The 15515-nt window shown below is 35.4% G+C and overlaps 1 protein-coding gene across 1 annotated transcript in view; it reads left to right on the forward strand.

The window, feature by feature from the left end:
- The window catches only part of TMF1 (TATA element modulatory factor 1), a 31401-nt gene extending 23741 nt beyond the window's left edge, over nt 1–7660 (forward strand). The window contains exons 11-17 of the mRNA XM_034998605.1: nt 1104–1296; nt 2056–2125; nt 2352–2444; nt 3318–3419; nt 3706–3858; nt 5009–5134; nt 6099–7660. Coding sequence (XP_034854496.1) covers nt 1104–1296; nt 2056–2125; nt 2352–2444; nt 3318–3419; nt 3706–3858; nt 5009–5134; nt 6099–6242 — 881 coding nt within the window. The 3' untranslated portion in view covers nt 6243–7660. The remainder of the gene's footprint in view (nt 1–1103; nt 1297–2055; nt 2126–2351; nt 2445–3317; nt 3420–3705; nt 3859–5008; nt 5135–6098) is intronic.
- The last annotated feature ends 7855 nt before the right edge of the window (nt 7661–15515 follow it).

Raw genomic sequence — 15515 nt, forward strand, 5'->3', positions numbered from 1 at the left:
TACTCGGTTGTGTGGGTAGTTGTATGTTGAGTTTTTTTAGGAAAACGCCAAACTGTTTTTCCGAAGTGGCTATAGGTATGACAGTAATCTAGTTTCTCTACATCCTTGCCAGCATTTTGTGTTGTGTCTATTTTTTCTTTTAGTCAATCAGACAGACATGTAGTGATATCTTACTGTGATTTTCATTTGTATTTCCCTAATGACTAATGTTGCACATCATTTCATGTGCTTATTTTCTGTTTGTATATCCTCTTCAGTGAAATACCTTTTCATGTCTTCTTTTTTTTAAAGATTTTATTTATTTATTTGAGAGAGAGAGAGAGCACCAGCAGGGAGGAGGGGCAGAGGGAGGGGAGAAGCAGGCTCACTGAGTCGGGAGGCCAACTCGGGCTTGATCCCTGAGCCGAAGGCAGATGCTTAACTGAGCCACCCGGGTGCCCCACCTTTTCATGTCTTTTGCTCATTTTCTAATTGGATTCTCTTTATTTTCACTGATAAGTTTTGAGATTTCTTTATATATTCTAGACACCGGATAATATGGTTTGCATTTTTTCCCTCCAAGTCTGTAGCTTGTCTTTTTATCCTGCTCACAAAAGCAAAAGTTTAAAATTTTGAAGAAGTCCAATTTATCAGTTTTTCTTTTTATGGCTTTGCTTTGGTGTCAAACCTAAGTACTCTTTGCCTGTTCCTAGATCCTGAAGATTTCTATGTTTTGTTTTGTTTTTTTTTTCTAAAAATTTTATAGTTTTGTTTTGCACTTAAGTTTATGATCCATTTTGAGTTAATTTTCATATATGGTATAAATTTAGTTTGATTTTTTTTTTTTTTCCTGTGGATATCAATTGCTCCAGCACCATTTGTCGATCCATTATCCTTTTAATATGTGTCTCCACATTCAAATTAAAATATTTTAGGAAGAAAATAATAAAGCAGATATAAGTTAAGATTTGTTCTTTTGTCTATGTAGGCAATCCTGCCTTAGGCAATAAGCAGTTCCAGAGTTCAGTGTGGCTACTTGAATTATTAACTATTTGAAGTCAGAATATATTTGATATCTTGGCCTTTTGGGTATATGTGATTTTTCTTTTTTATCCTACGATCAGGTGAATCCCAGACTTTGTTGGCAGCAGCAGTTGAAAGAGAACGTGCAGCTACAGAAGAACTCCTTGCCAACAAAATTCAAATGTCCTCCATGGAGTCACAGAATTCACTCTTAAGACAGGAAAACAGTAGATTTCAGGCCCAGTTAGAATCAGAGAAAAATAAGCTAAGGAAACTTGAGGATGAAAATAATAGGTGAGCATGTTTTTTGAGTGTTATTCTTGGTAGTTTTGTGACATCTTAAAGCATTTTAAAAAGATGTTACAGTGTTTAGTAATAGGATATTATAGCGGGATGGTTTTGGGATTCATTGAACTTTAACATAGGCTCGTGAAATTGTGTGGCGTCTTCTATATGTATTTGCATTTTCTAGGGAAAGGATTCATTACTTTAGTCAGGTTTTTTAAAGGAAACTGTAACTACAAAATAGTTTGGAGACTACTCATTGGAGTTATTTTTATATTTTTATATTTTGCAAGGGTCTTAGCAGTGTTCCAATCTTTCTAAATAAATGTCTGGGTTCTTTGGAACTACAAGCAATAAAATTCATCTATCTGAAATTGTATTAAGGCTGTGATTAGTGTGGTTTTACTCCCTGAGTTCTTCCTTAGAAATTTTAGTGTAAAAAAAAATGGTCAAGTAAAAATGATTTATGAAGTAAAATACCTGAACCTCTACAGATATTTTCATAGGACTCCCTAACAAGCTTTTGCAGAATCTGAATCTATTCCAGAATGGTGGTATACAAATTCTTTTTAGAAAGTCTCTTTTTAAATTAAATCCTAGCTCAGAGCAGCAATGTAATAAAAGCACAAAAGTAGTAGCTTGGCTTCTGAGTGTAAAACCCCTGTCATCTGGAAAATACATTTGGAAAATCAAGCTGGTAGTAGAAATATCTATTAAAGAGTTAATAAAGTAGTGAGTTTTCAATAGTGTGTACTGTCATCTTTGTAGGTACCAGGTTGAATTAGAAAACCTAAAAGATGAATATGTAAGAACGCTTGAAGAGACAAGGAAAGAAAAGGTATTTACCAGTGTTTGCTTGCCTCTTCGGTCTTCCACTAGAGAATGGCTGGGGATGGTAGCCAACTAATGAGATGCCATGGTGAAGTGGGTGATGTGACTACTTTCGGAAGTTGGTCCTTAGTAGTAAAACAAAGAGGAATATATACTTTATGTTCCTGACTTTGGAATGGACTTAGAAGGATAATTTAGTACAGAAATTATCTAACTGTACCTCTCTCCATTAGACACTACTGAACAGTCAGTTAGAAATGGAGAAAATGAAAGTTGAACAGGAAAGGAAGAAAGCCATTTTCACCCAAGAAGCAATAAAAGAAAAGGTATTGAATTTTGGATTTTGTTTTGTTTTTGGTGTAACCAGTTAGTAGCTGTTGTGATTAATCATTGTTATGTAATTTTAGCTATACCTTATAAATATCATTTCTTATGTCTAGAATCAATAGAGGGACAGATTCTAGTATCGTAATCAGTATCCTGTCAGAGTGGTTCCAAAGTAATTTGAGTTTATCCAAAGAGATCTGTGATTTCTAGGATTTGAATGATAGAATCTGTTGCCCATTTTTAAATGAATTTTGTGGTCTTTCACTGAAACTAATGCACTTCATTTGGCCTGTAGGCACCTTGGGAATAAAACTGGTTTATTCACTTTATTTCTGGTTAAGGAAGGTAATTTTTCTGAAGTGAGTTTCCTGTATTTGAAGGATTGGAGTATACTTGGTAGTTAGCATGTTATATTAAAACTGCCTGTATGTACATGGAAATTACCTTTTGAATTTATTTGGAATTTTAAAAATATATATTAAAAATAAAATGGATAAGCTGGAAACTTGATGGTATAGAAAACTCATTAGTAATCTTATTCTAAAGAATTAGGTTTAATTGGTGATATGTTGTATAATATATAATAATATGAAGAAGTTAGTTCATATACTTGTTAGAACAAAAACATTCTCATTCCATTAAAAATAAATTATGTTGTAATATAAATGGGTCCTCGGATGATTTGACCAAGTCTGTCTACAATTTTAAATTACTATTGTGCCTTTAATAAGACTTCAGAAATCCTATCTCTAACATCTTATGAGGAAATGAGAATGAGTCTTTGTTGTCATTTGTCCTAGAAAAGTTTCTTGCTTTTTTTATTTACCATTTTAGTCTTTAATGTGACCTGAATGTTTTTTTCACTCCTTAAGGAACGGAAGCCATTTTCTGTTTCTAGCACTCCCACCATGTCACGTTCGAGTTCAATAAGTGGAGTTGATATGGCAGGGCTACAAACATCTTTTCTGTCTCAGGTGATATTTTATTTCTTACATGTGCCTAGTTGTTAAACTCAATGATGATAAAGGAAATATGCAGGTAGCATTTTGGCTGTCAGCAATGACCTTGCCATTCCATAGGCAATTCATCTGTATATTCGTGAAGGAGTGCTAATTGCACTGAGGAAATAGAGATGATTTTCTACCCTTGAGAAAGTCACGGACATTTTGAGGCAAGAATTAGCAGAACCGTTTTGTTTGAACCTTATCATGGAACTCATTTATAATAACTGAATAACTGTGTATGGTTTGTTTAATATAGGATGAGCCTCATGATCACTCATTTGGACCAATGTCTGTATCAGCAAATGGAAACAATCTTTATGATGCTGTGAGAATGGGAGCAGGATCCAGCATTATTGAAAATCTACAGTCTCAGCTAAAGCTAAGGGAAGGAGAGATTACTCATTTACAGGTATTAGAAAAATTAAATGTGCTACAGAAGTAAATGAAATTTTGGGGCCCAATAAGTAGCACCCTATGTCTCTACCTCACTTCTGAGCAAATTGAGAAATAAAGTAAAATAGTGGCATGTGAAGTTTAAAATATATCACATATATTAATTATAAAGACTAGTTGGAGAAAATAGCCAAAGAAGAGAGCCAAATGAGCCTGCTAACTGACTGCCAGAATTAGGGTGACTTATCTACCCCATCACAGCAAATGCGGTGCCAGAGTGGGCCTTCCTATGTGTTGTAGCCTGCCAGCTAAGATTTTAAGCATCTAAGAGCAGAGAACTCCTAGTAGGCACCTTTTCCCAAACATTAAAAAAAGGGAAGTTGCTGATCTGAACAGTCATTTTATTCTTAGATTTACCACTTAGATAAGTCACTCCCCCTTGTGAGGAAGGAGTGAAAGAGATTAGAGAGATTAGAACTAGAACATCCTGCATGTGAGAGGAAGCATCATGAATAGGGAGGCAGTACTCTCCCATCTTACCTTGCCTTTTAAAAACTTAACGTGGTAAGATGTTAAAACATTTTACCTATTTTCGTTGTTGCACTTGATACACTCAGAGGTAAATCTTTCCTTTTAATCTTACTATATAATTTTAGTTAGTTGAAATATTACTCTATTAAAGAACAAGCGTTTGAATTGGAAAATAAGATCAGAATAATCTTTGTATGTGTTATGTTCATGTAGCCCAGAGTGCTGTACTTGAGGGCCCAGATTAACTTCTTGGGTAGTGATGATAGATTCTGTTGATATGACCTGCACAGCTGGGGCTGCATTAAACTATATTTTTATTTCTCTGAATTTCTGTAGTAATTTAGAATGACTGAAATACATGCTGTTTCTCTAGAGAAAAATATAGGGCTGCATATTTCAAACAGATGATTGGATTTTCTTTAGTTCTTTTTCTTTCATAGTAAGCCCTGTAAGCAGTAACCTCTGAGGAGAGCAGAAACTCTTGTTTTTGCCACTGTTTCCTTAAGAAAGAGTTAGCTCATGGCTGTATGTTGACATACTATTTCTCCAAAAATAATATTGAATATATTTATATTAGTAGAAGTATTAAACAAGATATACTTTGATTTAAATTACTTTCCGGTAATGTTTCTCAGCTAGAAATTGGCAACCTAGAAAAAACACGCGCAATAATGGCTGAAGAGCTAGTTAAATTAACAAATCAAAATGATGAACTCGAAGAGAAAGTAAAGGAGATACCCAAACTTCGAACTCAGCTAAGAGTAAGTATTCTTCCTTTAAGGATGAGTCCAAGGGGGCACCTGGGTGGCTTAGTTGGTTAGGCGGCTGACTCTTAATTTCAGCTCAGGTCATGATCTCAGGGTCATGGGATCGAGCCCCTTGTCGGGCTCCATGTCAGGCTTCACACTCAGCAGGAAGTCTGTTTCAGGATTCTCTCCCTTTGGCTCTCCCCCTGTTGCTCGCACACATGCGCTCGCTCTCTTTCTTTCTCTCTAAAATGAATAAATCCTTAAAAAAAAGAGGAGGATGAGTCCAAGGTATTTTTATCCAGTTACATTAAATTCCATATTGTTAGTTTACATAAAATGTATAAGTTTTATGATTTCTTTGAAAACAGTATTAATATTTCAACAAAGAAGTTTCAAGAATCTTCTTCTTGTCACATTACACAAAGTATTTTTCATAACATGTCATTCCCCAAATAGGAAAATAACTGGATTTTATTTGACCAAGGCTCATTTATAATACTGTTCTTTTACATGATCTTGTTAGTATTTTGTTCATTGATGTTATATGTATCATCACAATTTGCGTATTTGGTATTAGGAGTCATTGTTAAGCCGTATATGAGAATATATTTTCTTTCAACTTTTTTTATGGGGTAAAATGCCAGGTAATACTTAAACCACAATGAACCAGAGAGAGTAAAATTTGATCACATGTGTTTAAATTAATGGGAAAAGAGACAGATTAAGCTTTATATAGGGAGAATTGTAGATTAGTGGAGAGATAAAATAAAATTGATAACCATCTGGCTTGGGTTTTTTGTTGTTGTTTTTTTTAATTCCTTTACTTGGCTATTTATTCCAGCAGATTGGAATATCATTTTAATTTTTATAAGAGATTACTAACTAGGTACTTACTGTTGACTCATTTATAATATAAATATAATATTAAAGATGTTTTGTGGAGTTATTTTAAAAATTATGAACACATGTTTTGTAGGATTTGGATCAAAGATACAACACTATTCTGCAGATGTATGGAGAAAAAGCAGAAGAGGCAGAAGAACTTCGATTAGATCTTGAAGATGTAAAAAATATGTATAAGACTCAAATAGATGAACTTTTAAGACAAAGGCTCAGTTAACTTCTGAAAATTACATTCCTATCAAACTGAATGTAAACATTTAATATCTAAATGTAGACTTCCAATAAATTCTTTTATAGAAATAGAAAGTGGAATTTACTGTAGAGTTCAAAAACTAAAAAAAAATTGTTTTATAGTATATAGTAATACTTGCAGTTAAATTATTTTGTGCAATATTTGAACTTTATTTTTGAAACTATTCTTTAAAGATTTATTTTTTAAAGCATCAGTGGTTTTTTTGTTTTTGTTTTTTTTTTTTTGTCTTGAATATCAGCACAGAGATTACTTTTCCTCATATCAATATGGTTAGGGAAGGAGAGTAGTGTTCATATGTTGTATTGTAAATATATAATTAATTGTATCTAATTTATATGTGTTTGTATATATTAAGGACATTTAAAGAGTGATATTAACATATTGAAACTTTGAAATCTTTCACATTTCAACATATCTAATTGCTACTTCATGAACATGGACATTAAGTGTTCTAGTAAAAAAAATTATTAAACCTGCAGTTACTAAATTTTGAACTAATTTTTTTCTTTTAAAGTAGAAGTCACACTGACAACTGTCTGAAGTTTAAAGGGTGAATGATTTAAACTTTAAAATTTTTGTGGTCTGAGAATTTCTGTCACCCGGACTCTACAATAAAGTCTGTACAAATTTTGGTACCTCTCTAGTGAAAGCTGTAGCTATTCAGTTAGTTATATAGGCATGATTGGATAGTGGAAAATTTTACTTAAAATGATTTTGTGATGATATCAGTGACATTTGAGTGATTTTGAAGAGGTATTGTTTTACTATCCTATAAAATGAATCAAAAGTGATTAAAATAATACCATCATTTTCACTTAAAAACTAATTGTTCACATTTTGTAAAGCCTTATTTTTTGGCACATTAAAAATCAATGTTTGATATTACAGAATATTCATAACAATGTAGAGAAATTATCGGAGTTAATTTAAATTTGGCATTCTGTAATTCTGTATAATTTATCATTTTATTTTTTCTCAGAACTTTACACAAAAAACAATGTGGAATAGCTTTAAAAAAATAGCTGTGCTTTCTTCCAAGTGTTATTTTGTTTAAAAGTTAACCAGGCCTTGTTTTAGATTTGTGAAATATTTTGATACATCTTATTACTAGAAGTCATTTAGCTGACTTTACTTGCAAATAAAAACTCTCATTTAATTTTTAGTTGAATTTTAAACACTAGAACTTTGGAGTATAACTACAAGCAAGCCATGTTGAAGAATTTGGAATGCTTTTCAGGGCAATTCAAGTGACCTCATTTTTGTTCTTTTTTATTCCTGACAGTATTTCTGTCATTGGATCTCTGATTTGTAGCACTAATAAATACTCTTTCAGTGTGAACCAAATTCATAAAATTAATTTTCTATATTTTAGTGGTAAAAAGCAGTGTAATAGCTTTTTGTCAGCTTGGACTTTTTGGGGGGGATTTTTTTTTTTTTTTAATATTCAGGAGCTGACAAGGAATGACAAGATTGATAGCAATAAGAAATGTATAAAATTAGAAAATATAGGAAACTTAAGTTGCAAAATTGTCATTGAAACTAGAAGTTCAGGAATTATGAAATTATTCTTTTAAAATATCCATTAGCGAGAAAATAAAACCTTCAGTTGTGGAGAAAAGATTCCTATACCTTTCAATTTCATAATATTAAACATTCTCTTTTCTTAATTCTTATTAACATTAATAAAATCAGTTTAACTTAAAATTTTAAAGTGTCTTTAATTTATTTAACTTAAAAATGATAAGCAATTATTTAGGGCTCTGGCTGTATATTATTACCATATGTTCTTTATGCAAAAATTAATAATGGATATTCACATACGTTTTATTATACACTTGGATCTCTCAATACATTTATAAGTTGAGAAGGTGTAGTGAATAAGTTTCTTGAAAAACACTTAAGTGGCAGAATACCTATTGAAATTTTGGTTGCTATATTTTACTGTTGGTCATTAAAACTTCTCTATCCATATTTTATAAAATAATGTTAATATTTTAATGGTTAAGAGAATAGTTTGCAATCAGATGTTTCTCTTGAAAAGAAAATAGATACTAAAAATCATAACAATTTCAGAAATATGTAAAAGAGGTATGAACCTTGTTGATACGTAGACAACTGAGCACAGACTGTAGGTGTTTTTCCAACTCTTGGGAAGCCAGATTGACTTTTCTTTTTCATTGACTCTGTTGAGAAGTTTCAGTTGTGTACTGTTTAACAAATGGGAATGTATTGAATGTATCTATATTGTGATTTAAGACATTCTAAATATGGATAATTTCTGACCTAGGGAAACATGAGTTTCTGTAGTTAAGCAAGTAAAAATTTTTTTCTCATGATTCCTCAATTGGCATTTGATAAATAAATTGAAAATTTTATTCAGATGCTTATTAAAAGTATATGATTTGTAGTATTTAGAAAAAAGCCACAAGAGAAAAGAGAAAATGACTATACTTTATCTTGTTTTACTACTATTTGTCTGGTATGTGTACATTTTCTCCTAGTGTATCATAATTTTTTATTTCCCTTTAAAATTCTAATTTTCCCTATTCCATTCAGTTTTACACTATAATTTTAATTTCATATTTTGTAAAGGGCTAAAGTATGATTTCAACTACACAGATTGATAAAATATTTTAATTCTAAATGAAAGGTAATATAAATAAGCATGGATCTGATTTGAATAAAGATTTTAAAATAGTATTAATGTATTTCACTGTTACCATAATTTAGACTGGCCAGTACCAATGAATGAAGGTAGTATCGTTTTATGAAGATAATAGGACTTGTATAACTTTGGAATTCATATTTTAAAATGAGGATAAGCCCAAATTTTCTGAGTTATATTATGAAGAGTGTTATTAGTATTAGACATAGTTTTTCCAATGAAGATATGTTTTTGGAAAACAATTCTGAGAATTTACTTATTGCAACTAAATTACTGTAAGGATGATTTGTGTCTTAAAAATCTTAAACACTGTCAGGATACTCTTCTAAAAGTCTTAAAACAGTTCTGTATTCAAATAATAATGATAAAATAAGTTGTCCTCTATTCATAAGTTATTCTGAGTTCATATTTTAATACTGAACTCTGCAACTTTGATCCTTAAAAGTATTTGTAAACTTTTGCCTTTACACATAGCCATTTTACCTTTAGCAAATCACGATCCTTTAATAAGATAAAATGGAAATTGTTTCTTTCTTCTTAATACTAAATGCTTCTCAAAACAAAAAACCCAAAATACTTTAGTAGTCCACAGCTGTGGTACAGAGAATTTGCTGTTAGTGCTATCCAGAATTTATTCTCCATTTTGCCCTGCTCCTAAGTAAGGTAAATGTAATTTTAGAATCTTCAAATAATACTAAGCAAGGGGTAATAAGAGCTATTGCTGTTTACTTAATATTAAACTCTCTTGTTGCTTTTATAGGTAGTGATGGACAGATAGAGGTGTTCCTTTCGGTTTTATACAATGCCATGTCCATTTGTCTCTTGAAATTATAATCTTAATTTTTAAAAATACATTCTGTTCAAAAATCTGTGATCATGTTGATTATAGGAAACACAGTGCTTGCTTTGTTACTGTGGAACTAATTCACTTAAATAGGATCATAATCCCTTATCCACTGTTCTGAAGTGTAGAAAGCTCTGAAAGCTGATAGGTGGTGTTTTTATGTTTGCTGTCAAATCTGCTTTGGTGGTAAAGCCTAACCTTTACTGACATGGGGCTATTTAGAGACTTTATCTCATTCGGTGTGAATATTCATACATTTTGCTGCAGAAATATTGTGTGAGATTATGGGGTGTTGACCCAGGGCACATCGAGGGTGTTAAGTAGTAAACTTAGTGTGCATACCCTATTGTATACAAAAAAATTCAGGAACACATACCGTCCCAAGGATTTTGGAAAAGGGATTGTATACTTGTACTCTATGTTCAAATCAGCTTTTTTTTTTTAAAGATTTTTTTTTTTTTTTTTTTTGAGACAGAGAGAATGAGAGACAGCATGAGAGGGAGGAGGGTCAGAGGGAGAAGCAGACTCCCTGCCGAGCAGGGAGCCCGATGCGGGACTCGATCCCGGGACTCCCAGGATCATGACCTGAGCCGAAGGCAGTCGCTTAACCAACTGAGCCACCCAGGCGCCCCAAATCAGCTTTTTAAAGTCACTATTATCATCTCCATTTTTAAAATGAAGAATGGTTTAGTTGCTTAAGGTCATGTAGTAAGTAAGTGGCAAAGATGAGATTCTAATTTGTGCAGTTCGGCTCCAGAGAACATGCTCTGAACCATTAACTGCAATGCTGCCTCTCTTACTCCTTTTCTGTGAAACCATAAATGTATAGATCAACTGTAGCATAAGGTCAACTTCTGTCAAAATTTATTTGCTTAAAACTTCAGAACTGTTGAATTACATTTTAAGCAGTGGGATATATCAGATAACCAATAAGATATATTCTGATAGTTCAGCATTTTGCTGACACTGTGAGCTCTCCAAATGTCAATATATGTGCAACGAGCTTAAAACACATTTAGAAAGATTGTAATGCACTGTAAAAATGATTATATAAAATTTCAAACTTGTACAAGAGAGAGAACAGACAATGAATCCCCATATACTCATTAACATAAACTTAACTGTTCAACAGTTCAGGGCCCATTTCGTTTCGTTTATAGTTCACTTGTGCTTCATCTCAATCCACACTATTCAGAAGAAAACTGCAGACATAGGACTTGATTATCATGTTTAAGTATGGAACGTTCCTGTAAAAAGTACCTCGTCAACTATTTGGTTACTTGCATCATGATTCATATAGGAAAGATGGGATAAATACACTTGAATCATTTTCTTCATTTACCAGTGTTCATGTTTTTTGTTTTTATTTTTTTACCGGTTTTCACATAAGAATTGGTTCCCTTTTGCCATCAGAGATGGACAATGAGGTTTTGGCTTGTGCATTTGGTTGACTGGTTGTGTCTTTTTGATTATAGGATTTAAGTGTATGTGTGCCTCAAGCAACATTACAGTTACGTTTATTATTATTTTTTTAGATTTTATTTATTTATTTGACAGAGAGAGAGACACAGCGAGAGAGGGAACACAAGCAGGGGGAGTGGGAGAGGGAGAAGCAGGCTTCCCGCCGAGCAGGGAGCCTGATGCGGGGCTCGACCCCAGGACCCTGGGACCATGACCTGAAACGAAGGCAGACGCTTAACGGCTGAGCCACCCAAGTGCCCCTCTACTATTCCTTCTTACATGTTGTTTTCATAATGGAGCCCTGAGAAGTGGTAAACTCCTGGTCATGCCCCCAAACCCCTGAGCAATAGGACTCTTTGAGCAGTAATAAGAAGAGAGAAAATTTGGCAACCTCTCCTGCAATTACATAGCCCGTGCCTTCTCGTGCTTCCCCTTTGACTGGGGATCTGCAGCCTGTAAGTATTAATTTAAAGTGAACTCTTTAAACGGTAACTTGGGCAGGCTTCCGGCTGTGCAGACAGAGAGCCCTTCTGCAAAAAGGTTCCAGGCCGGTGGCTTTGGTCCAGCCCTAACCCTGCACATACATACTCATAACCCAGAACTCACTGAAAGTGATTGAAATGCAAGTTTGTGTTGAGCTGAGATGCTAAATTCAGGATTGGGAGCATATGGATCGCCCCATATTTGTTTTCTGCATATCTGATGTTAGCAATTTAGAACATCACTGGGACGTTCCCTGGAGAATTTCAGTTCTGTAAATGAAACAATTATTTTGGCAGTTTGGGAAAGAAATATTCATAACTTTCATGGTATTTAAAGGGGAAATACACCTTCCCCGAGTCCCTTTTTCCCTGCCAGATAGGAAGAATGAAATTAGCGTGCCGAGGGAATAGATGGCATAAATAGAAAAATTGACAGCGTGTTGCATTCACAATTGGATTTCTAGGATTGACAGGGAGACAGGAAGTAAAAGGATTTCTCCAAATCTGGGCACAGAGAAGTTGTAGAGAACACCATGCCTGGGGCATGATGTTCATTCATTCAATCATAAGGTATCTAAGCAGCACATTTGATGTGCTCCTGCTAAGGTCTGAGAGGAAAAGGACGCATGCTTTGTCCTTGGTAACTGTTGAGCATCTACAGTGCTAAATAGCAGGATTCTTGGGCTGCAAGTAACTGAAAGCAACTTAGAGCAATCTTAAAGGGAAAAGAGAAAATTATTCTAATCATGAAGGTGTATCTCATGGAACTCAAGTGAGGGGAATCCTACAGGTGAGAATGGGACCTGGACCCAGGGGCTAAAATGTCGGGACTCAGGCCGTCCCCTCTGTGTCTCTTGCATTCTCACTCAATTCTTCTTTTTTTTTTTTTTCAAAGATTTTATCTATTTGACAGCGAGATATAGCGAGAGAGGGAACACAAGCAAGGGGAGTGGGAGAGGGAGAAGCAGGCCTCCCGCGGAGTAGGGAGCCCGATGTGGGGCTCGATCCCAGGACCCTGGGATCATGACCTGAGCCGAAGGCAGACGCTTAACGACTGAGCCACCCAGGCGCCCCTACAGTTACATTTATTGATGCTTTAAATTATCTTATCTTTGGCCAGAGGAAGCCTTTTCAGATTGGTTCCTGAGTCCTTTTGATATGGCCCTCATAATCTTTGATTGCTTCCCTGCCTCCTCATGTAAGATTTTTCAGCTTCTTCTTGTACATTACCTGCCCCATATCTAAGATGATCCATTTTTCTATGGAACCCATGTTCCTTTTAATGGGAAATGTTTGCAGATCATAGTCTGGGCAAACAGGTGCATCTTGCTACAGGGTTGGTTGGTTCTAGGCCTTTTCAATGGATGATGGAGGAGAGATCTGTTTTTAACAATATGTTAATTTACATTATTACCTCCAAATTCATAACTACGGGATTTTTATATAACCTCATGAGGCTTACATCTATACCACATGCCAAAAAATTCAGCTTCAAAGATACCATCTTAATTACTCCTATTTGGTGTATCCCAACCAATATTCCCACTAACAGTTTGGTTCCTGAAAACAGTTTGTGATTTTTTAAATTCTTTTAGTCCTGAGGGTACATCCACCAGGATGTGCTAATTATGTTTCAAAGTCACTTGGGATGGTTCCTTCGTTGTGATATATGCTACAACTGGATGGCATTTAAATTTAGTTTCATTTTACTTTCAATTTTTAAGGATTACCTTTTAAAATTTTTGTCTTATAATGTAAAATATTTACATGATTCTAAAGCCACTTCTATATAACGTACATCCAGAGAAGTTATCTTTTGTCCCTATACTCATATTCCCTCCTTCCCCCTATAGGTAATCATTTTAAATGTTATTCTATTTGTAAAATAACAAATATATATATATATATCCCCTTTCCTAGATGAATAATAGCATATTACACATCCTTTGCCCACTCAATAACAAACCCTGAAGTGTATAGAGATATTTCTCAGTTCTTTTTTTTTTTTTTTACATATGCATAGTTCTACATTGTGTGGATATACCACAGTTTATTCAATCAATCTCCTAGTAATGGACATTTGAGTTTATTTTAATGTCAGTTTGGAAAAACTTTAAATTTTAAGATTGGTATTTTGGGTGGAAATTCTATGTTGCAAATGGCTGCTGCAGTATGTTAGAACTGGATCTGATGTTCTTAAAGCTCTGTCATGTTTCCTCTTAGCCTGAACGACCACAACTTAATATTTAGCCATTTAAAATAGTACCACCTGTATGTCACACCAATTTAATTGGTTCGTTGTCCTTGCAATGAGACTAACCTCTTTTTAGAAACTTTTCTCATGTATTAGGTTTAAAATACATAAATACAAATATATTCAGTGACAAAAATCTATTTTAAATGAGTGCAATTCATTTTGAATCAACTAACAGGAAAGCTACATTTCCTGTACATGACAAAAATGTACATGACAAGTAAGCTGAGAAAGCACTTTTAAAATTACTGCCCTTATTGGTATGGGGTGGGCAAAGTATATGACATAATAGAGCAGTAGTTCCCTTAGACACAGTCTATTACATGAAGAGTAAATGAGTTAATACTGTAAAGTGCTTTAGAATTATGCCTGCAGGCGCCTGGGTGGCTCAGTCCTTAAGTGTCTGCCTTCCACTCAGGTCACGATCCCAGGGTCCTGGTCGGGCTCCCTGCTCAGCAGGAAGCCTGCTTCTCCCTCTCCCACTCCCCCTGCTTGTGTTCCCTCTCTCACTGTCTCTCTCTCTGTCAAAACATAAAAATAAAATCTTTAGAATTATGCCTGGGACATGTCAAATACTACATGTGTCTTTGCAGTATTATTTGAAAAAAAAAATCCAGATAACATTCCTTATCTAGCAGATTACTAATGGAACTTGTAACACTTCTCTTAACAGCATCTTAAACAAAATATTTAAAAAGCATTTAAGCCTTCGGAAGCAAACTTGTTTCTTTATATCATATTAATAGTGGTGACTCTATGTGTCTGCGCGTAAGTTTATCTTGATGTTATCAACCTTCCTTTAATCAGTTCAAGTTGAATCCGTAATGATCAACTCTACTATGCTCTTCAGTAGATAGCATACTAGAACCAAGGGTGTCAGGACCGAAGACAGTCAGTGTAGGAGACGGGCGTTCAAATAACTATGATAAAATAATATAATTACAAAGGAATTCAAATAATTATAATACAACGATAAAACTTAACGCAAAGCAGCATTTGAACTTGTCGAGTTTCCGGGAAGTACGGAGAGGGGCCAGGACCCTGCTGTATAATGTACGAGGACCCCAGAGAATCCCCACCACCAGTACGTGCTGCCCACTTGGCCCGCGCCCTACATCGGGAAGTTAGGGCGGCAACTTCTGTCCTGATTAAGAGAACAGTAAGCAGCCGCGCCAGTGCGACGCAGTCAGAACGGAGATGAGAAGGAGAGTCAGGTGTCCTAGTGTCCTCTAAGCGCCTTACCTCCTTCCCCCCAGGGGGCCAGGCCAGCCTGGTGACCCCGCTTCCCTCTCCGGCTCGGCTCAGGCGCCGGCTCACAGGCTCCCGCACTGCGCGCCCGCGGGCGAGCGCGACCAGGAACAGACGGAGCCCCCGCCCGTCTCTGCCGCCCCGCGTCCGGCCGCGCGCGCCGAGCCCCGGCTCCCGGCCCTGCCCCCGGCCGCCCCTCGGCGGGGCTCGGGCCCGCCTCCCGGCGCAGGCCGCCTCGCACACCCGGCGGCTCCCTGGCGCCCCCTGGCCCTGCTCCCGCGCC

This window comes from Mirounga leonina, unplaced genomic scaffold (genome assembly GCF_011800145.1).
Source record: "Mirounga leonina isolate KUSES-001 unplaced genomic scaffold, KU_Mleo_1.0 Mir_94, whole genome shotgun sequence".
NCBI classification, from domain to species: domain Eukaryota; kingdom Metazoa; phylum Chordata; class Mammalia; order Carnivora; family Phocidae; genus Mirounga; species Mirounga leonina.